The sequence below is a fragment of the Dacryopinax primogenitus genome (assembly GCF_000292625.1).
Source record: "Dacryopinax primogenitus strain DJM-731 SS1 chromosome Unknown DACRYscaffold_16, whole genome shotgun sequence".
NCBI classification, from domain to species: Eukaryota; Fungi; Basidiomycota; class Dacrymycetes; order Dacrymycetales; family Dacrymycetaceae; genus Dacryopinax; species Dacryopinax primogenitus.
Genome location: NW_024467213.1, coordinates 430,834 through 452,307, shown reverse-complemented (window position 1 = coordinate 452,307; position 21,474 = coordinate 430,834). Strand labels below are relative to the sequence as shown.

The 21,474-nt window shown below is 54.3% G+C and overlaps 8 protein-coding genes across 8 annotated transcripts; 5 read left to right on the top strand and 3 right to left on the bottom strand.

The window, feature by feature from the left end:
• Nucleotides 1-348: 348 nt before the first annotated feature.
• DACRYDRAFT_82437 (cora-domain-containing protein) lies at nt 349-1,851 on the top strand (the record flags this gene model as incomplete). The annotated part of the gene is made up of 3 exons (XM_040776568.1): nt 349-750; nt 818-1,402; nt 1,465-1,851. 3 exons carry the CDS (start codon nt 349-351, stop codon nt 1,849-1,851), a joined length of 1,374 nt encoding a protein of 457 aa, XP_040626215.1.
• Nucleotides 1,852-2,202: 351 nt separating this feature from the next.
• Nucleotides 2,203-5,399, bottom strand: DACRYDRAFT_82434 (uncharacterized protein; the record flags this gene model as incomplete). Its single annotated transcript, XM_040776567.1, has 3 exons — nt 5,159-5,399; nt 3,900-5,113; nt 2,203-3,843 (listed from the first exon to the last, which is right to left on the bottom strand). Exons 1-3 carry the CDS (start codon nt 5,358-5,360, stop codon nt 2,203-2,205), a joined length of 3,057 nt encoding a protein of 1,018 aa, XP_040626214.1. The 5' UTR covers nt 5,361-5,399.
• A 1,955-nt stretch (nt 5,400-7,354) lies between these two features.
• On the top strand, nt 7,355-9,226 carry DACRYDRAFT_23897 (malate synthase). Its single transcript, XM_040773446.1, has 4 exons — nt 7,355-7,420; nt 7,474-7,769; nt 7,817-8,332; nt 8,382-9,226. The coding sequence occupies exons 1-4, from the start codon at nt 7,393-7,395 to the stop codon at nt 9,105-9,107; spliced, it is 1,566 nt and encodes a 521-aa protein (XP_040626213.1). The 5' UTR covers nt 7,355-7,392; the 3' UTR covers nt 9,108-9,226.
• Nucleotides 9,227-9,284: 58 nt separating this feature from the next.
• On the top strand, nt 9,285-13,612 carry DACRYDRAFT_96124 (DNA mismatch repair protein; the record flags this gene model as incomplete). The annotated part of the gene is made up of 19 exons (XM_040777348.1): nt 9,285-9,331; nt 9,405-9,433; nt 10,070-10,119; nt 10,167-10,436; nt 10,489-10,686; nt 10,736-10,865; nt 10,911-11,282; nt 11,328-11,389; nt 11,438-11,545; nt 11,593-11,685; nt 11,736-11,996; nt 12,043-12,214; nt 12,260-12,323; nt 12,370-12,527; nt 12,576-12,640; nt 12,693-12,860; nt 12,907-12,998; nt 13,048-13,223; nt 13,272-13,612. 19 exons carry the CDS (start codon nt 9,285-9,287, stop codon nt 13,610-13,612), a joined length of 2,856 nt encoding a protein of 951 aa, XP_040626212.1.
• A 200-nt stretch (nt 13,613-13,812) lies between these two features.
• DACRYDRAFT_17484 (uncharacterized protein) lies at nt 13,813-14,677 on the bottom strand (the record flags this gene model as incomplete). The annotated part of the gene is made up of 4 exons (XM_040771289.1): nt 13,813-14,009; nt 14,064-14,128; nt 14,195-14,250; nt 14,306-14,677. 4 exons carry the CDS (start codon nt 14,675-14,677, stop codon nt 13,813-13,815), a joined length of 690 nt encoding a protein of 229 aa, XP_040626211.1.
• Nucleotides 14,678-14,938: 261 nt separating this feature from the next.
• Nucleotides 14,939-16,361, top strand: DACRYDRAFT_23896 (GroES-like protein). Its single transcript, XM_040773445.1, has 6 exons — nt 14,939-15,089; nt 15,139-15,150; nt 15,203-15,467; nt 15,524-15,860; nt 15,912-16,055; nt 16,114-16,361. The coding sequence occupies exons 1-6, from the start codon at nt 14,972-14,974 to the stop codon at nt 16,288-16,290; spliced, it is 1,053 nt and encodes a 350-aa protein (XP_040626210.1). The 5' UTR covers nt 14,939-14,971; the 3' UTR covers nt 16,291-16,361.
• A 248-nt stretch (nt 16,362-16,609) lies between these two features.
• On the top strand, nt 16,610-18,766 carry DACRYDRAFT_118056 (PRP3-domain-containing protein; the record flags this gene model as incomplete). The annotated part of the gene is made up of 5 exons (XM_040770517.1): nt 16,610-16,692; nt 16,817-16,843; nt 16,895-17,128; nt 17,187-17,705; nt 17,765-18,766. Exons 1-5 carry the CDS (start codon nt 16,630-16,632, stop codon nt 18,764-18,766), a joined length of 1,845 nt encoding a protein of 614 aa, XP_040626209.1. The 5' UTR covers nt 16,610-16,629.
• A 91-nt stretch (nt 18,767-18,857) lies between these two features.
• DACRYDRAFT_56086 (S-adenosyl-L-methionine-dependent methyltransferase) lies at nt 18,858-21,310 on the bottom strand (the record flags this gene model as incomplete). The annotated part of the gene is made up of 4 exons (XM_040775354.1): nt 18,858-19,267; nt 19,315-19,676; nt 19,727-19,993; nt 20,043-21,310. 4 exons carry the CDS (start codon nt 21,308-21,310, stop codon nt 18,858-18,860), a joined length of 2,307 nt encoding a protein of 768 aa, XP_040626208.1.
• Between the last annotated feature and the right edge of the window lie 164 nt (nt 21,311-21,474).

The window sequence follows — 21,474 nt, the reverse complement described above, 5'->3', positions numbered from 1 at the left end:
GTGAGGCGGGAATGGGAGAAGTGGGAGACGAAGAGGGAGAGAATGGAGGATGTTGTTAGGGGATTGGAGGGAAGATTGGAGCAAGTGCTTGAGGAATGTGAAGGGATTGAAGCGCGTTGGGAGGGAGAGAAGGAAGAAGGGGAAAGTGAAGAGAAGGAAGGGAAGAAGGAGAATGTCAGTGTATGGGGTGGTCTTAGTAGACGATTTTCAACTTCGCATAGTTAGGATGATGCATTGATCACGTGATAAGACAATTTTGTATTCAGTGAAATGTGGGTTGATCGACTCCTTTCACTCTCTCATTCCCTCACTCTGTTGCACTAGTGTGATGTCATGGCGTGTCTCTCTATGTCATATCTCCGTCCACTCTACACAGAAGCAACGTCATCGATACAACGAAGATTAGCTCATCTCTTCCCCCTTTCACATCCAATATCGCACTCAATAGGACGAGCATACCTAGCACATCACGCTGCAGAGACGTTCCCTTCCCCTACCTCCTCCCCCTCCTCCTCCTCAGCACGCCGCACACTCCCCCTCCATCGTTCAGAATACGACTCTTTCAGTCCCACCCCTCTCGGAGATCAAGAAGCAGAAGAAGCGGCCAAAGCCTCCATACTCGACGTACTCATCAACCGCCAACCTACGGACCTTCAGCTCAGATGTACAGTGTTAGATCAGGAGGGGAATATCAAGACTATCTCGGGAAAGTTTAGAAAGGCGGACTTGTGTGTCGAGCATCGGTTGAACGTGCGTCCCCCTTGTTCGCTAACAACACCTGACTTAACCTAACCTAACCCTTCCTATCGTTGCCCAGCCCCGCGATCTAAGAAAAATCGACTCCCGAGTCCCCAACCTCGTGCCTACCATCCTCAGCAGAAAAGACTGCATCCTAGTGAACATCCTACATATCCGCGCTTTGATAAAATGCGACACTGTGCTCCTGTTCGACACGTACGGGTCTGTCGATACGAGGCTGAACAGTGTTTTCCTCTACCACCTGGAACATAACTTGAAGCTGAAATCCTCTGTGCCGTATGAATTCCGAGCGCTGGAGAGCGTGCTCGCTAGTGTTGTCAGCGCCTTGGAGAGCGAGATGGTCCTTACCCGGCAGCTGACCACGGGGTTGTTGACCGACTTGGAAGACGATATCGATCGGGACAAGCTCAAGCGTTTACTACACTACTCTCGCCGCTTAGCCGGGTTCAGGAATCGCGCTAAATTGGTGGACGTAGCGCTGGAGGAAGTACTGGAACAGGACGAAGATCTGGCGGCGATGTACCTTTCTGATAGGAGGAGGGGGAGACCGAGAGAGGCGGCGGATCATGAGGAGCTGGAGGTTTTGCTAGAGTCGTTCGCTAAACAGGTAGAGGAGATCGAGAATGAGGCATCGACGATGATGGTGAGCCGCGTTTTCCCTCCTTGCACGCACTCGGGCACTCGCTCACTCGCTCACTCGTTTAGGGAAACGTCCAATCCACGCAAGAGATCGTCGAGCTCATCCTAGACAGCAACCGGAACGCCCTCCTAGCACTCGACATCAAAATTGCGATCCTCACTCTCGGAGTCGGAGTGTCCAGCGTAGGCGCAGCAATATTCGGTATGAACCTCCGGTCAGCGTTGGAGGAGTCGAGCGTAGCGTTTTGGGCCGTGAGCGGGAGTGCGCTCGTTGCGGCGGGGGTGGTTAGTGCGCTTGGACTGGGGAAGTTGGCGAGGTTGAGGAGGGTGGGGTTGGGGGGAGGGAGGAAGAAGGCTGCGGCTGTCGGTGCGGGGGGGAGGGGAGGGAGGGGAAGGTGGTTGGGACCGCCGCTTAGGGGCTGGGGAGGGGGGAAGGAAGTGAGGAGTCAGTAGAGGGTTGGGTTGGCCTGGAGGGAGGGGAGCAGTTGATCACTGGACTGGACTGGGCTGCACTGGACTGGGCTGCGCTGGAGTTGACCAATGGGTGAATGGGCGACGGACGACGAGCTTGGATGTGGTTGGTTGTTGGTTGGGGGATCCTCCGGGCGTTAGAGCCATATCTGGGGAGGGAAACATGTACTTCTTGTAACAACAAGCACCACTGCTACCTATTACCTGTCTATCTAAGCAGCTAAGTATCTTATCCCCCGTCTCTCATGCGGTCATAACTCCGCACTGGTTAGCCATTCGTCCACGACGTACGACGCACAAGTACCACCCACGCAGCTAGACAACAGGAGGTCATCACTTCCTCCCTCTACGCTGATTGACCTTCCTCTCCGCTTCAGCTCTCGTCATCCCACCCCTACCCCCACCGCCATCAACCTCCCCCTCCCCCTCCCCCTCCCCTTCCCCCTCCCCCTCCCCCTCGCCATCCTGGTCCCCCTCCCTATCCATCTGCAAAAGGATCCGCAGCACCCCTTGCATGTAGTGCTCCATTTGCCACAGCTGGCCTAGGGGGATATCGAGGTGGTCAAAGGCGCATGCGATGTGCGGTTCTTGCGGTTCTGGGAGTTCTGGGAGTTCGGGGAGTTCGGGGAGTTGGGCTTCTGCGGCTTGGGATGCTTCCTGTTGTTGGTCCTGGGGATGGTCCTGTTCCATCGCCGGTGTATCTTCCTGCTCCGGGATAGCCTGCGCCGTCTGTTCCTGCACGTGTACGGGTCGAGAAAGCGCATCCTGCCCCGGCGCGCCCGCCTGATTCAACTGCGGCATCTTAGGATACCTCTGTGAAAAATGCGTCAACAGCGTATTCTCCGCCCTCATCTCCCTCGCCACGCCTATCGCCTGCCCAGCAGTAGAGTGCGTTTTCCTACTGGCGTTCTCCACCTCGTCATCCGCGAAAGTCGCTTCGTGTATCAGGACCCGCACAGCTTGTGCAGCCCGGATCAGCCGGGGGCAGGGGACGGTGTCCGCACTGTAGGCGAAGGAGAACCCGTCTCTCCTTCTGCAGACAAGGGCGTGACAGGGAGCTCGATGGATGACTTCGGTCGTGAGGATCTCTTTCATGTCCAGCTCGGAAAGCAGCTCGGTCGTGTATCGCTCATACCGGGCACGTGCTGCCGGAGGGGAACGACGTGCCGGCACATCGTATTCCGCGTTGAGGAGCGCGTCTGTCTGGATCAGGCGGACGTAAGCCGGATCGTCTATCCCCAAGTCTTCGATCGCGCGTGAGTATTCGGTCAGGTAGCACTCGATATGCCAGTTGGCGATGATATAGAGCGGATTTGGGGGTGGGGAGAGCTTGTGGCGCTGGACGAGAAGCCGCGCTGTGCCCATATGATGGTCGCCGTGGATATGGGAGAGGAAGAGTAGTCGAAGGTCCTTTAACGCTGAGTAGGCGTTCTCGGGCCCTTGGAGCCCGAAATGACGTGTCATTTGCCCCCACGTCCCTTCCCCGGAATCGAGCATTATCCCCCTTCCATCTAGGTAACGGAGGAGCATGCAGCTCACATTCCTGTACTTGCTTGGCATTGCACTGGCTGTACCGAGCGCGATGAGCCGGACGTCGTCGCCTGCTTTAGAGGGGAGGAGGGCGCGCGGGTCGTTTGAGACGGAAGTGCGGACGGCGGTGGCGAAGGAGAGCGCTGCTGCGTCTGGTTCTGGGCCGGGCTCGGCTGAGGAGGGGTGGGAGCGGTGGAATAGGTCTTTATGCGTGTTCACGACCTGTAGCGGGCCGTGAGGGTGCATGCTTATCTCGTGCCCTGCTACCAGGGGGGTCGAGTTCCCCGGGAGCCCAGGTATGGAGCAGAGGCTGACAGAGGGTAGGAGAGTGTACTGCGGCACTCTGAATATACCGGGTGCGAGGGTGGACATGCGTTGCTGAAAATAGGCACAGGAGGTAATGGTAATGTCGTTTGAGCAGAGGGACTTGTTAGCGATCAGGTGCTGCACGAAGGAATGAGTAGGTAGTGCTAATTACGTTTGGTATTAGGGAAGCGCACCTGGCATTCGGGACCCCAGGAATTCATCCATTTCACGTATTCCGGATCGCGGAGCACATCTTCCCCTACACGGTGGACGATAGTGCCGACGCATATGTCGCCCATGCTTCCGTGTCTGAAGACCCGTTCCCTCAGCACACCAGGAAGATACTCCACACTAGGACAGTCAACAACGATGAGCGCACTGGCCGGTGCAGGAGGGTCCATACACATCTCCGGCGTCACCACGGTCCCATTAGGCAGAGTGACCGTCTCCCCTCGCGTAAGCTGACCACGGATCCTCCCCTGTGGAATGCCTAGCGCGTCCGCGCGGGATTTTTGGAACTTACCCCGGTATTGTGGGCCGAGGAAGAGGTAGGAGGTGGCGTAGTTTGCTCTTGCTTCTGTACGGGGAGGGAGGGGGAACGGAGAGCGGCGGAGGGAGACGAGCGTACGTGCGTCAATGGCTGGCGTTGGGCTGGGGGTGGGGAAGGTGTACGTTGAGTTGGGGGAGAACATCGATCGGAGTTGCAGGTGGAGCCAGAGCTGCGCTTCGGCACCTCGAAGGGAGGACGGGTTGAACCCCAATTGTGAGAATTTTTTGAGCAAATCTTCGGTGTCGGATAGTACAGGGACAGTTGATGCGGTGGTCGGTGTCGTCAGATCGGTTTGTGTTGAGACATCTTGCGAGGAAAGAGAAGAAGGAAGGAAAGTGTTCGAGCCTGTGGCTGTCGGACCGTTGTCAGAACGCAGCTTCCTCTTCACCCTCCGTACCGCTTGCTCACCCTCACCCTCAGCATCCTCATACTCTTCGTACAGCTGTACGTCCTCCACATCCAGCTGCTCCTCCGCGCCCTGCACAAGTTCGGCCGTTGCAGAACTTGTATTGGACCCCTGAGTAGACTCGTTGTGTTTCCTTTTCAGGGTAGAAGGAAGAGAAGAAAGAGGTATCTGATACGAAGCCGGAGAAACAGACACAGCATACACCGTCAAGTTCTCATCCTTATACACGGGTTCTGGCAGCTCTCCCTCCCCTTTCCTTGCCTGCTCACCATTAACAGCGCCAGCCTCCTTCAGATGAATCTCCAGGTTCCCTCTGCCAAGGTACCGCCTAGTAGTAGCAAGGTAGTACCCAAGTCCAGGGGGACCTAGAAGTTCCAGTTTTAGATCTTTAGCCGGTATACCAGGGAGAGGGGGAGTGGTGCTGGCCGCATCCGCAAGGGACATGAGCAGTCCTTCTCAAAGTCAGAGCTAAATCCATCACAAGGGAGAGGACGTACCAGGTAGCCCGGTAATACTATCTGTATCGACCCTCGTGAAGAACACAGCTCGCAGGTTCTTAGACCTCTCCTTCCTCTGCCCTGCAACGCGCGTACTGCCCTCCCCGCAATTAAGTGCATAGCGAGCAGTATCGTGGTCTATTATCAGGCGGAGGTCGGAGTCGGAGGTGCACGAAGTAAGGCAGCGGACGCGCCAACGCATTGTTTTTCTTGTGTGGGAGGTGTGGTAAGAGGAGACAGGAGGGGATAGGACGCGCTTGAACGAGGTGTTTGGGAGCTGTGGCCGAAGAGATATAGGAGGAAAGAAGCGCGCGAGTGCGCGCTGTAGTGATGCCAGCGGTGTGAGTCACGCAGCGTCAGTCCATCCAAGTGACAGTGTCTGAACAAAGGAAGGCGGAGGTGCGGAGATATGTGAATGCACAGAGAGTGATGGTCATGCGCAAGACAGAGTCATGGTCCCTGAGCCAAATTTACTGATTATGTAAGCAACCATTCGAAGAGCGTGGGCGTCTATTTGTGGACCTTACCCATGTTGTGGAACGTTGACGCTGATCGAGTCACCTGCGATCCATTCGTGGATAGAATGAGATACCAGAAGATGGCTCATCTGGATCTGTGTTGAATGTTCGAGTTGTACAACCTACTAGATCGGAGGGCATGATGCGGGATGACGAGCCGCATTACCCACGATGCGTGTACTTTGACCCTACCGGGCGTTGGATGACCACTAGGATCAAGCACTTGTGAGCCAAGTAAAGTGCTGTGGGAAGGAGAGCGGGAAGCAGAAAGATGATGAGAACATAAGTTGCTTGAGACGTCTTTTCGGTGCTAGGCTTCCTTTGAATCACGATGGAGGAATAACTCATCGGAAGCCGCTTTGCCGAGCGGCTCCTTTCACAACTTTCTAGCGGGTATGGGAGGGCATTGTTGCTGCCCCTGGAGTATATGGAGCCGTTCCTGCGTTTAAGGTGTACTGGAGACGGAAAGGCCTTTCGCTAGTAATCGGTTGTTGCGGGGGGCAGGGTGGTCAGATTTGTCGGGGAGGACAGGCATCTGGGAGTTAGGCGCTCGTGCACAGGAGCGTGCACGTCGTTTGGAGGTGTGTGGAGGTTATACCAGTTGTGAGTTGTGATTTTGCCCGGAGTGCCATAGGCGCCCGTGGACGGATCGGACTTGTTTATGGAGGAAGGAGCATGAGCTTGTAAGCAGATATGGCTCCTACCCGAGCGAGAACCTCCGAATGAACGTGCTGCGAAGTGGAGCGCACCTTGGAAATTGTATGTTCTCGACATACATTTCATCAACGCCATCGTCCAACTCTTTCGGTTGTGTCGATCACGCCGATCAGAGTTCCCCCATTCCCCGCGTTTCCCCGTTGCCTCGGTTTCCCCACCTCCACCGGCGCGTTCCGGTTCCGCTCCAGTTCCGCCGGCCATCGCTAGCCTGTCAGCCGTAAGTCCTTAAGTGGTAAATTTGATTTCAGAGCAGTGGAAAGTGATACTACCTTTATAAGTCAAGTAGGGTTAGGGTTGCTTAAATTAACTCACCGGGGATACGTTGAGGCACAACATGGAGGCTATCTCGTTTGGAAGGTATAAATTTGAACACCCACCTTCGGGATGCACAGAAGGCTTACAGTGCTGGCCAAGAGGTTCAGTGGAGGTGCCTGAATCTGACAGTCGCCCAGTGTCACACCATATTTTTAGAAGTCCGCATACTTCCATTCGCCAAGCGTTGCTTCCGGTAGAGTTAAGTGACCGTCCCTTTGTATGAGGCTAAATAAGGGCTGACCGGAAGCACCTGTAAACTCAAGGCCACCCTGACCCATCGGGACACTCGCTCGATCCCTCTTGGAGTAGGATAACCTCCACCAGCCCCCTCACCTCTCAAGTTTCCCCCCGGGGATGTCCGCCATCTCTGGGGAAGTTGCACGTGAAAAGGATGTGTTTGTGCTTCCGTATGCGATAACCACCCGGATTAGGGAATCATCCGGTGACCTCACTTCCGTGCTAATAATATGGGAGCAGCGCTGTCTTCCCCCGACTCTTACACCCGCAGGGCATTGCCGTGCTTTGTGCTGGATTCAGACGGGTACTCACGGGCCACTATGGGGCAAGTGATCCATCGACTCCTTCCGGGAGGCGGTATATAATCCCCCTCCTCGCAACGCCTCCGCTCCTCATCCCCCTCCCCGAGCTCACCACCTACTTCTAGCATCATCTTATAGCAGCAGGATGTCTATCCCAGTCCTGAAAATCCACAGTATGTTGTCTCACCTCCTCGCCAGCGCGATACTGACTCCGGACGATTCACAGCCCAGCTCACGAGCGACCAAGCGTTCATCCTCTCCCCCCCTGCGCTCAACTTCCTCGTCGCCCTCCATCGTGCCTTCGAGCCCACGAGGCAGGCGCTCTTAGCTGCACGCAAGACGCGCCAGGCGGAGCTCGATAACGGGGGAACGCTCACTTTCCTTCCTGAAACTAAGCATATCCGCGATGAGGCTAGCTGGCGTGGCGCCAAACCTGCCCCGGGACTCCAGGACAGGAGGGTCGAGATCACCGGCCCTCCGGAGCGGAAGATGGTCGTCAACGCCCTGAATAGTGGTGCGAAGGTACTTGCGCATATATCTGCTTTATAGAGGTGGCTGATAGGAAATAGACGTTCATGGCTGACTTTGAGGACTCGACCTCACCCACATTCTCTAACTTGGTCAACGGGCAGGTCAACCTGCGCGATGCTATCCGTAGGCAGATCGACTTCGAACTCGGGGGCAAGCTGTATGCGCTCGTCCAAAACCCGGCTGTGCTTCTTGTCCGTCCGCGTGGGTGGCACCTGGACGAGCCACGTGTGACGTACGAGGGCTCGCCTCTCTCCGGCTCGCTGTTCGATTTCGGCCTCTACTTCTTCCACAACGCCGAAGAGCTCGTCAAGCGTGGTGCAGGCCCGTACTTCTATCTCCCGAAGATGGAGCATCATCTCGAGGCTAGGCTGTGGAATGACGTCTTCAACTTTTCCCAGGATTATATTCGCATACCCCGCGGGACTATCAGGGGAACTGTACTGATCGAGACTATTCCGGCTGTGTTCCAGATGGAGGAGATCATCTATGAGCTCCGGGAGCACTCGGCTGGCCTCAACTGCGGTCGCTGGGACTATATCTTCAGCTTCATCAAGGTGAGTACCTTGGAGCGCATATACGCTGGTTTTCTAATCGTTTTGCTAGAAATTCCGCACAAACTCCAAGTTTGTCCTCCCCGACCGCTCGTCCGTCACCATGACGGTGCCTTTCATGCAGGCGTATGTCAACCTCCTCATCCAGACCTGCCACAAGCGCGGTGTTGCCGCCATGGGCGGTATGTCCGCTACTCTTCCCATCAAGAACGATAAGGTCGCGAACGACCAAGCCATGGCCAAGGTGTACGAAGACAAGCTGCGCGAGGTCAAGGCGGGTCACGACGGCACGTGGATCGCCCATCCCGCAACTGTGCAGATCGCATTGGACGTATTCAACGAGTACATGCCCGGCCCGAACCAGTACTACAACTACCGCGCAGACGTCAAGGTCAAGCCCGAGGAACTGATCAACCCCCAAGTTCCCGGAACCATCACCCTCGGCGGCGTGCGCGCAAACGTTTCCGCCGCACTGGCATACTGCGGCGCGTGGGTGTCGGGCAATGGTTGTGTGCCGATCGCGAACATGATGGAGGACGCGGCGACAGCCGAGATTGCCCGTATGCAGCTGTGGCATTGGGTGCACCATAAGGCTACGACGGAGGACGGACAGGTCATCACCGCTGAATTGGTGGGGAAGATCATCGATGAGGAAGGGGAGAAGGTGCCAGGCGTAAAGGCAGATCAAGTGGGGATCGCCAAAGACTACCTCAAGTCGCAGGTGAACGCAAAGCTTGCTAGCGAGTTTTTGACGAGCGACTTGATGGCCAAGCTCTGAGTGCGCGGAGCGAGGAAAGGGATGGAATTGGATGGAAGGAGAAAAGGTTTGGCAAAAGAGGCGAGCCTTTTGGGCTAAAACTTTCATGTACCAACATTGAACTATGCAATACAATTCACGGTTTTTATTCTTTCTTGCCTGCGCGGATATATACACTTTTTCATACGGTCTAGCCTAATGCCGCTCTGTACCTCCCACCCAGCATCCCAACCCTCAAAGGCTGAGTACGCACCACATTGATGATTAGTACGATGGCTAGAATGGGAAGAGTTGTTCTTGCACACGGTATTTCTTCAGACAGCCTCTGTGGGATGTAGAGAGGGTCTGTACACACGCGGTGCTGTGCGAGAAGGAAGGAATGTGAGCTAGACAGCCTACTTCTGGTGTGAATGGGCGGGTTAGGCTTGGGACCGCTTGGGAGCAGAGATGTATAGGATATGTAGTGGGTGGATACGGGGGTGGTACGATGCGGTATGGAGGGGGTAGGAAAGAGGATATGTCGACAAGACGTTGAGGAGGGCGGAGGACTTGGATGTATGCGGTGCGAGTGGGGTGGGAAGGGCAGGGAGCGAGGCATATGCGGGGAAAATGAGTGATATTAGTAGATCAAGTAAAGGGGTATGCAGATGAGCTTGCGGGCAAGGTGGCAGATACCAGCAATGGCATCATAGCATGAAGGGCGACATGGTGGAACAGGTCCGCGTTTAATACAGAGCAAAGAGGAAACACTTCAGGATTTTATCACGCTTGTTCAGGGCAGGTCCGACGCGTCCTCGCACACGCGTCCGACATTCCCGCGCCACCTAGAGTCACCTTCCACTCTATCACCGGGAGCGCTTCCTAGATTCCCAATCAGAGAACGGGTAAGCAGGATGATGTACGAGAAGGAGAAGCCGGTGATGGAGCTTGGTGAGTCCCGTCGTTCGAACCGCCGGGGGTTAGGGCTGACCGATGCGGGGTAGACAACGCTGCCGAAGTTGGGTTTTGTCAGTTCTTTGAGCGGATGCCGAAGGTGTGTCTCCATGCCTTCCATGCAGGACGACGGCTTATGATCGACAGGTGGCAACGGGTACGATCCGACTCTTCGACCGAGGGGATTTCTTTTCCGTTCATGGGGAGGATGCCAAATACGTCGCGCAGCATGTCTACCACACGAACACGGTGATCAAGTACTTCGGAAAGAAGTCTGGGGGCCTACCGAGCGTCACGCTCTCCCAGACGCTTGCGAAGGTGTTTTTGAGAGAGGCGTTGACGGCGAAGCAATTGAGAGTGGAGATTTGGCAGGGAGAGGGTGGGAAGAAAAACATGAATTTCAAGCTGGCTAAACAAGTACGTCTGGCTGTATAACTGGGTGATTGAGGCGCTGGCTGATGGGGTCTAGGCTTCCCCGGGAAACCTCCAGGCTGTGGAGGAGTTGTTGTTTGCTGATCGCGATATCTTGTCCTCGCCAATCGTGATGGCTATCAAGCTTGCGACACAAGACGGTGCAAGGATGGTGGGCGTTGCTTACGCAGACGCATCAATACGTGAGATTGGGGTGTCCCAGTTTCCGGACAACGATCTTTTCTCTAATATCGAGGTGTGTGCGATGGGGTGGGAGAGGATATATGCTCATGCTCGTTCAATAGTCACTTGTCATCCAACTTGGCGTCAAGGAGTGCTTGATCCAGAGCGACGAGAAGCGGCACGACCTAGATCTAGCCAAGCTGAGGGGTGTGCTAGAGCGGTGCAATGTGGTCCTTACCGAAAGGCGGACAAGTGCGTCTTGCTCACCGCCTTTGAACGAAGGCTGAATCACAACAGACGAGTTCGCCGTACGCAACGTGGAACAGGATCTCCGGCGTATCCTCAAGGAAGAGACAGCAGCAGTCCAGCTCCCAGAGTTTGATCTGAAGACTGCCATGGCCGCTACTTCTGCTCTGCTCTCATACTTATCTCTCCTCATGGACGAATCTAACTACGGCCAATACACACTGCGACACCACGACCTCTCCCAGTATATGCGCCTGGACGCCTCCGCACTCCGGGCACTAAACCTCATGCCCGGCCCACAGGACGGAGCAGCGAACAAGAATGCGAGCGTATTTGGACTACTGAATCGGTGCAAGACGAGTCAGGGAACGAGGTTGCTTGGTTCTTGGCTCAAACAGCCTTTAGTAAACCTGCATGCGATTAGTAAGCTGTTTTGGCTGATGGATAACATATACTGACGCCAGATAGAAAGGAGGCAGGATCTGGTCGAGGCGATGGTGGAAGATTCTAATACCAGGAGGACGCTCCAGGTATGTCCTTCCGTACATATATTCGGCGCTTCGCTCACCCATTGGAAGGATGATTATATCAAATCCATGCCGGATATGCGTAGGATTAGCAAACGATTCCAGAAAGGCAACGCGAATCTCGAAGATGTCGTTCGGGTATACCAGGCTATCCTGAAGGTATATACCTCGAAATAGGGTTGAGCCACTGTTCTGATTGATTATAGCTTCCCGGTCTGATCGAGACCTTGGAAGGTATTGAAACTGGGAATGACGAGCATAAGGAGCTTGTGACTGATCAATGGGTGAATAACCTCAAGGTGCGAACCGGCATTCATTATCTGTCGAGTGACTCATAACACATACGTAGGAATACCTCAGCAGTCTCACAAAGATGGAAGAGATGGTAGTGCACACACTCGACCTCGAGGAGCTACAAAACCACAACTACGCCATCAAACCGGACTTCGACGACGACCTGAAACACATCTCGGAGGAGATCTGCGTAGTCCGTGACAAGCTCGATGCGGAGCATCGGCGTGTATCTGGGGAGCTGGATATGGACATGGACAAGAAGCTGCATTTGGAGAACAACTCTGTCTATGGGTACTGCCTGCGGTTGTCTAAAAACGTATGCTAGGTGACATCTGTGTGTTGTTGAGGCTGACGTGCTACAGGACTCGAAAGCGATTCATAATGTTCGTGGCTATATCGAGCTCTCGACACAGAAAGCCGGGGTGTACTTTACGACCAAGCACATGAAGGAGGCTAGTACAGACTATGCAGAGCTGATAGAGAAATACGAGAGGATGCAGAGTGGGCTGGTGAAAGAGGTGGTGAATATTGCGTGTATGTCTGTTTTACTACTATTGGCGGTAGCTGAGTGGGCCGCAGCGACATATACGCCGGTTCTGGAGATGCTGGACAACCTGATCGCGCATATGGATGTGATACTGAGGTGAGAGAACATAACGTGTCAAGACCTCTCTGACTCCTGTTTACAGCTTCGCACATGTCTCGGTCAACGCTCCGATCCCCTATGTCAAACCGACGATGTCAGAGAAAGGAACTGGGAACGTCGTTGTTAAGGAAGCGCGTCATCCTTGTCTAGAGGTGCAGGACGAGGTCAACTTTATACCTAACGACCACGAGATGATTAAAGGTATGTTGCATGTTCACATAAGTGGGTATGTCTTGAGTTTCTGGGTAGGGATGAGCGAGTTCCAGATCATCACAGGACCAAACATGGGCGGTAAATCCACGTACATTCGACAGGCGAGTCCTCGCCTCTCCAACAATCGTGCAGTTTCTAACTTCATCGCGACAGATTGGCGTCATCGCACTGATGGCTCAGACGGGATGCTTTGTGCCCTGTGCTGAAGCCGAACTGCCGGTCTTTGACTCTATCCTTGCCCGAGTCGGAGCTGGCGACAGTCAACTGAAAGGTGTTTCAACTTTCATGGCTGAAATGCTAGAGACCGCAACGATATTGAAGGTTAGTGTTGTGAGATGATCCACTACGGTGACTGATATCGCCGCAGTCCGCTACGAAAGACTCGCTGATCATCATCGATGAGCTTGGCCGTGGGACATCCACATACGACGGGTTCGGTCTAGCCTGGGCCATCTCCGAGCAAGTCTTTCCAGAACATACATTTGCAGTAAGGCTGACTGATACGCAGGAACATCGCAACCCAGATCCACGCTTTCTGTTTGTTCGCGACCCATTTCCACGAGCTGACCGCTTTGGCACAAGAAGTCTCACATGTGAAGAACTTGCATGTGGTCGCACATGTCACTCAGCGCGGATCCTCCAACCACGATCGGGACATCACCTTGCTGTACAAAGTTGAGCCTGGTATGTGTCACCCTCGAATAGGCGTCCCAGAACTGACCAGGATGGCAGGTATATGCGACCAAAGTTTTGGGATACATGTTGCCGAACTGGCCAACTTCCCCGAGAGTGTGGTCAAGCTTGCAAAACGAAAAGCTGACGAGTTGGAAGACTTCACCAGTGCTGGCGAGCCCGTTTCAACAATCTCCAAAGAGCAGATAGACGAGGGCACGCAACTCATCAAAGAGTTCTATGTGGCGCTCAGGGAGCGACAGGAACAGAACGGAGAGCATGTCGCTATGGAGGAACGATCGCCTGATGAACAGATGGTCATCCTGAGGGAGACGGTGGAGACGTTCAAGTCCCGGTTTGAGGCGAATGAGTGGACGAGGAGTATTATTGAGGCTCTTTAGGGACTGTTTGTTAGATATTGTGTGCATTTGTATATTAGACGCAATCCATTGGTTCATGTCTTGCTTTAAGTGGGGAGCAGAAAGACTTCGATATAAGTTCTTAGCCTATCCATGGTGCATCAACCCAATTTAACGGATAAGACACCAACGATATCAGTCTCCTGGAGCGTCAAGGCTTGCAATTCGAAAGATACAAAGCACTATGCCCTAGCTTCTGCAACAGGCGGGGCAGCTTCGGGCACCAACGGTATCTTCCCTTCCTCAACGAGCGTCTCCAGCACCCCCGGGCCGCCACTCTTCGTTCCTACAGGGAGGACAAGCGTGCCCAGTCTTGGCCCGTCTCGGCGTGTTATGAACTCGACTTTGCAGGGCAGCTTGTCAGCGACGAGTCGGAGTGCTGCACGTTATGTTAGCGCTCAAAGTTGGCTGATAGGGACAAAGAGAAAGGCACCATCTCGGGCCAGCTGTTCGCTCACGTCTCCTCCAACTTCGAATAGTACGCGACCGGTTGGACATCTGGGGTTGTTTCAGTGAATGTACAGGGAGGAAGGGAGAAGGAAGCAAGGGAAGGGAGAGACGTACCGGCATGCCCAGTGGTCGAAGTTCCCTTTTCCTTTACCCATACGCGTCTCGTTGCCCTATCGCCAGTTTCAATATATACTCTAGCACACTAGATGAAAGAGATATGTATACCTTAATGCACACAGGGATATCAGGGAACACTCTAAGCCACGTCTTAGCCCCCTTCACGATCCTCAGCTTCCTCTTCAACGCCGTATCCGCCGACTGGAGCTGCTTAGCACTCAGCCGCGTCCCATTGCCCTTGACTCGTATACCGAAGTTCCCGTGCGAGAGTGTGGTGCCTTTCAGGCTCCCACCGATGGGAATTGGCACGCGGCCTTTGTGTGCCTTTCGATGCTTGACCCGGTTCGGGGCGAGGTTGCCGGCGAAGCGCAGTTGGGAGTAAGCGGGGAGGGGAGATATTATGGAATGGCGCGGGAGAAGAGAGGGGGAAGGTGGAGAGGAAAGGGAGAAACGGGCGAAGGAGGAGAGGAGGGATGCCATCTTGAAGTGAGATGCAGGAGAAGAGCGCTCGACAGACCAGAAGATGCAGACCCTGATGAAGAGTAAACTTGCTCCCGCATTTCCTAATTAGGGAACCGATCCCTGACGCCCATCTTGCGCATGTTCACTCACCCACTCTCCACCGAGGATGCCCCGGGCCGACTCCGAAGAAGGGCGCTTCGGATGTCCGGATCTCAATGACGGGGAATCTTCGAGCAGGGAAGAGGACTTCGCTGGCTGCAGCTTGACTTCCCCCCGGACCACCAGCTGTGACAGAATCGTCAAGGAACCAACATGGGCGACGCACCCCTCCCTAGCAGCATGAAGGCTTTGTTCTACCACAAACCGGAGGATTATGAGGTTAAGCAAATCTCTACGCCCCAGTGTGGGGAGGAGGAGGTCCTTGTCAAGGGTACGCATGTTTGCTGGCGGGTTGGGTGGTATGCTAATCCGATGAGCAGTCTCGGCGTGTGGTAGGTCGCTACCGGAACTTGGTGCGGTGATATGCTGAATGAGGTGTGACAGGCGTATGCGGCACAGATCAGCATATCCATCTTGGCGAGTTCATCTCCCAGTTCCCCCTCGTTCCGGGACACGAAGTCGTAGGCCAGATCGTGCAGGTTGGCTCGCGCGTTATGGGGGGTTTCAAGCCCGGAATGAGGATCGTGGCAGATAATGGGAGCAGCTGTGGGAAATGCTTTTATTGCCGAAGGGGGCAGGAACTACTCTGTGAGGACTTTACGAGCAAGGGGTGCACCATCCAAGGCGGATTTGCAGAGTATGTTGCGTTGTGAGTTGGTTCTCTCTCGGCGTCTAGCGCATCTGTTGAAGTAGGTGATTGGACAGCCACGAATCGAAGGTGTACGAGATCCACAACCTCTCAGATATCGAGGCCACTCTTGTAGAGCCTGCTGCATGTGCAGTGCACGGGATGGACAAGCTCCGCCCTCCAGTGGGGTGCGATGTGCTTCTGATGGGCGCGGGGCCGACAGGGCTCATCCTAGCTCAGCTATTGAAGCTGAACGGCGCTGTCCGGGTCGTGCTGGCAGCGAACAAGGGGAAGAAGATGGAGATCGCGAAGCAGTTGGGGTGCGCAGATGTCTATGTGGAACTGGATAGAGAGGACCCGGCGCACCAGTGGGAGCAGCTGAAGAAAGACAACCCGTACGGGTTTGATGTGGTGGTATGTTTCTCACTACCTTCAGGGATTGTGACTGTGAGTGAGGTGACCCAGATTGAAGCTACTGGTGTGGAGAAGCTTGCGAATGATGCTATCAACTATGTCCGCAGAGGAGGGACCCTCATGGTCTATGGCGTGTATGATAACAAGGCGCTCGTACACTGGCCTCCTGGAAAGATATTTGGTGACGAGATCACCGTGCGTCGGCATCTTTTATCGTGCTTCTTCCCTGGTCGTTGACCCCTTCGTCCCGCAGATCATCGGCTCTTTCGCGCAAACATTCTGTTTCCCGCGCGCAGTAGCTTACCTCGACAGCGGCAAAGTGAACGTCAAAGGCATGGTGACCGACATCTATCCTATCGACAGATTTGGAGAAGCGCTCGACAAGATGGCAAGTAGGAACTGTTTGAAGATCGCCATCACGCCGAATTAAAGTAGATGGACCGAGTTGGGTTGTCGGGATAGGATGGGTGATTTTTGTACTAGAAGGGTCATGTCAAGGATGAATGTACAAAAGTACCCAATATGCGTCTGTCATGCCTTTCTGTGATCTGCCGATCGGGATATGAACGGGGTTGGGTGAGTAACTCCGGGCTCGGCTCCGAATCTGCTCCGACAGAAATTCCGTCCCCGCCACCGTGACTGTTGTGCAATGCGCCTTCGACGCGTTGGTGACTTCACTTCGACAACGACGACGACCACAGCAGACGACGTTATTGTCGCATTATCAACTTGACTAAAAAGTAATCTAACGCGGATTAAATACATTGTCATGTCCTCCAAACGACCATTAGAAGATGCAAGCGCTCCGCAGTCGAAGCGTGCCAAAAGGTTCGTCTTTCCACGTTCATGTATGCACCTATTGACAAGCAAACAGCGGGGTAAGCACCCATCCAATTCTCACCTCAGGTGAATATAATTTATTATCGAGTCTAACTGCGCTACCATTGTTTAAACAGCCGGGCAATGATGCCTCCTCCGCATCTGTGGGTCGCCCTCTCACTCGTTCCTCAAGCAAACACTGACAGCATGAGCAGAACTCCGCCGCCGCCCTCATCGCCCGTGCCAAAGCGGATATCGCAGCTAAAGTCGCAGCTCTCAAAGCCAAGTCTGCGCTTCCTGCTGGTGCCGCCACCTCGGTGGGGAATGGCCCTCCCCCTCCGAAAGCGGCTGTAGGCGTCGATCCGGATCTGGCAAGACGAGTCGCCGAGGCGAAGAAGTTGGTTGCCCAGAGAGTAGCGAAACAGGAAGTTTCTGCTAATCCTTATATGGTGTGTATATCCATTTGTCAAGAAACCTGTCCACCAAAGTCCCTAATCGGGTTTGTAGGCTGCACAACAAAAGCGCCCTGCTGCTCCCACTCCTCCCCCAGCTACCGCATCTGGGGCTGCTACCCCCGGCACGTCAACTCCCGGACCCTCCGGATCGGGTCTAGCCATGGCCGCTCATCCTCTGCTGCTTGAGTCCACCCAACCGCGACAGCAGCAGAGCAAAAAGGATCGATACAAGCCCATGCAACCGAAGTTCTCCTCTGTCCGAGCGAATGCCCGTACTGCACCTCCTCCGTCTGCAGCCGCCACTGGTCCTGCGCCCGTCGCTGCCCAGGAACCGGTCACGAACCCATATGCTGCTGGGTCTGCTCAGGCGGCCGTAGAAGGCGGATTCGAAGGTGCCCCGAAGGAGAGAGCTGGTCGTACGCTCCGCTTTAACCAGAAGGGAAAATATATCCACCAGGCAGAGGAACTTAGGCGCGAGCAACAGCTGGAGGCGCTGAAAGCCAAGATTGCGGAAAATGCAAAGAAAGCGGGGTTGACAGAGGAGTTCGAGGTGCTTGAGAAGAGTGTGAAGGTCAGTTTCCTCCGTTTGCCATGTAAATAACATGGGTACTGACGTCACGTGCGATCTAGCATGATCCTCCACCGCCTGTGGAGTGGTGGGATGAAGGCCTACTTCCTACTAAGAACTACGAAGATATCGCCAGCGGCCTAACGACGATCTACAACCCCGCTGGCCCCATTACGCTCTTCGTTCAACATCCTATCCCCATCCCTGCCCCATGGGAGAAAAATGAAGCCGCTCCACGTAGTCTGATGCTCACTAAGAAAGAGCAGAAGAAGATGCGTAAGCAGCGCCGTGCTGCCGAACTGCAGGATCATCAAGATCGTGTTCGCATGGGCCTCATCCCGCCCGACCCGCCCAAAGTGAAACTAAGTAACATGATGCGCGTTCTCACCTCCGATGCGGTGCAGGATCCGACCAAGGTCGAAGCCCGCATTCGACGTGAAGTCGCCCAGCGGCGGGTGCAGCACGAGAAGATGAACGAAGCGCGGAAGTTGACGGATGAGCAACGACGAGAGAAGGTGGAGCAGAAGAAGGAAGAGGAAGAGAAGAAGGGTCTATTCGGCGCTGTATTCCGCATTCGCACACTTGCGGACCCGGCACACAAGTTCAAAGTTCGCAAGAATGCCGACCAGTATGGACTCACGGGGATCTGTCTCCTTCACCCGCAGTTTGCACTCGTTTTTGTCGAGGGAAGCGCGAAGGCGATCAAGGGCTACAAAAGGCTCATGCTCGCTCGAGTCAAGTGGACCGAAGCTGCCCAAGCGAGAGGGGCCGAAGATGTCGAAATTGATTACGGGGACGCCGACGGCCCTGGCCCGTCTAAACCCTCGACTAGCGCAGTAGCAGCCAACGGCGACCAAACACCGGAAGGTCAAGTCTCGCTCGAAAACAACAGATGTGATATGTGCTGGGAGGGTCCGCTGAGGGACCGGACCTTCCAGAACTTTAGGCCAAAGGCGTGCCCGACAGATGCACTGGCGAAGGAGGCGCTTGGAGAAAAGCTGAAGGGATACTGGGATTTGGCGAAGAATTGGGTTTCCGATGACGAGGTGCACTCGGTTGTCTGAGTTTATCATAAGGATATTAGATATCGCATACAGAAAATGTGGCTGTAGGGTCAGAAATGCATGCCTTCATCTATTGATACAGGTGTGAAAATCAACCCTCCAAGGAACCCTGAACAACGGCGCTCTGTGATATCTCAGTCTGCGTCATACCTGCAGTCTCCTCCCGCACGTCGGCATCACCTCGTTCCGGCCCTGCTGTTTCCTCTATATCAACGCGCTTATCCTCTAATTCTAGATCTGCCAGTTCAGCCTCCTCAACGGCAACGGCAGCCTCAACATCAGCTTCCTCTGCCTTGTCTTCTTTCTCCTTCGCGTTCTTTTCCTGGTCCTTCCCAGCAGGGGACACATCTTCTCCGAATACCCTAAGGGATAAGGCGCTTCGCGCTTTCTTGTCCAGCAAAAGACCGGCAGAAGCAGCTGCCCTCCAGAGAGGGAGGATGAACGGTTGTTTCAGGATTTCGGATTCTGTGGGCTCTACACGGACAAGATAGCTTGTTCCGGCTTTGGAGACGTCAGCGTTGGAAGACGTGAATTAGACAGCGACATACTCTTGTTTCGCAGAGCCGTGCGAAAGGGTTCTTCCTGCTCCTCAAATGTGGGATTGTAGCTAGCTAAGAGAATTTTCAGGTTTGCCGTGCTTGCATGCAAGATCCCCTCCGGTTTGATGTGCGGTAGGATCAACGACACGCCATCATGCATGAACCTGAATGCCTTCCCCGCCTGCGGTGTGCCGTGGTCTGCGATGACCTTAGTGCCGCAGTTGATGAGCCGAATCTTCGCAATGTCGTTATGTTGCAAGATGGTCTTGAGAATGGAATTTGTGAGGTAGACAGAGCGGATGGATTCAGCTTTGGAACTGCGTGCGAATAGAAGATTGGAGGGAAAGGAAGGCAGCAGATTAAGCGTTTTCCTAGAGACGTTTCAGCTATACTTTCCAACGGGGAGTCAGGCGGAACGTACAATCCCTCTTGCATCTGAGCGTTGTCTTCTGCTATATAGCGGAAAGGTTGCTCAGCATAAGTTCCACCCGTCTGGCCCTCTGGTTCCTCCTCAGCCTCCACCTTTGCACGCTTTTGTCCTGGCTGACCGTCAAGTTCCTCTTCAGCTTTGCGCTTTTGTGATGTTGTATCCTGTGCAGTTGAAGAAGGCAATTCCGTTTTCGCTACTTTTCGAAGAAGTGCAACGAAGAATGCGCCTGTGTCTTGATCTTGAGGGAGGATCCGCATCCTGTTTCGTGTCAGAAACTTCTTCAAAACAAGGGAATTAAGGCTCTTACGCTCTCTCAAGATGGAGATCACCGACATCCTGAGGCGGCCAGCAGGACTCGAGCACCCTCTTGCGCGTGTCCGTGCTGTCTTTCATGGCCTCCTCATACTCTGCAAATGTGTCCTTCAGCGTACCCTCCCTGTCGATCGCCACGGTCCATTTGCTCATGCCCGGCCGTGTAACAAGGCCTGGCAACCGATCCGATACGTCTGCCAAGACAAACTCGTCCGAAGACTGATTTATAGCGGCGGCAAGGACTGCTTCGTTCTCCACTGGATTAAGAGAACAGGTGCTGTAGGCGATCAGTCCCCCAGGCTTGAGCATCTTCATTCCCCGGAGAAGGATACGGAGCTGCAGGCTGTGCATCCCGTTTCCGGCTGTGATACTCCAGTCCCGCCAAATGTTGATATTCTTCCTGAGCGTCCCATCTCCTGTACAAGGCACATCCGCGAGAATCCGGTCAAACTTGAGGTTGACCAGGCCCGTATTCGGAGGTTCGGCAGGTACCTTGATATTGGTGAAATGTGATGCGTCCACGTTGGTGACCATCAGTGCTGGGGAGGCGAGCCGCCCAGCCTGGTGCACGAGCATGTGCGTCCGCTTATAATCCGAGTCATTTGCGACCAGTAGTCCCGAGGGGATAGATTCTGCGTCGCCAGAGTGTAGAGCTTCGATCAGCTGGGCAGACTTGCTCCCGGGAGCAGCGCACATGTCCATCACGATGTGGTGTGGTTGGACGTCCAGCAACAAAGGAGGAATCATGCTAACTAGTTCCTGGCGGGATATGTTGCCTGCGTCGGTCTCGTACACAAGGAAGAGCTGAAAAGCACGGAACTCGGGCAACTTGCGTAGTACCCGCTTGGCAAGATTGAGTTGCCAAACAAGACCTTGTGGGTACCAGGAGATCTGCTTTGGCGGATCGATGGGTTGGTCCTCGAAGGTTATCCCAGTGAGAGAGGGAAGGTACTGCGCCTTGATGAGTTCATTAAGTTCTTGTGCGGTAGCGCGACTCCCAGTAACACGAAATGTAGTCGGAAGAGGAGCCATCATGCTGTTTATGAAGGCAGGCCATTCAGCAGCAGGCATGATGTTTTGTGCTTCGTAATATGCTCGGAACTTGGGATTTTCGGAAGGTACTCCCCATTCGTTAGTTCGCTTGGTGGTGGTGGCGGCCCCGTTGTCCCCCTTCCCTTTGTACTGTTTCTGCAAAACACGATCAGGTTTTGCAACCACATCGAACGAACATAGGAAGTTTACTTTTACTTTCCCACGTCCCATCGTGCACAAGATATATCAAGGGACTCTGCCAAGTATGGTGCTGGGAAGTCTGTCGATCCAAAAACACCAGGCAACTCGGACCCAACAATGCAAGAACAATGTGCAAGGCCGAAATTTCCGTGCCCTTGTCCTCGGGCCTCAACCTAAAATTGGCACTCAGTAAC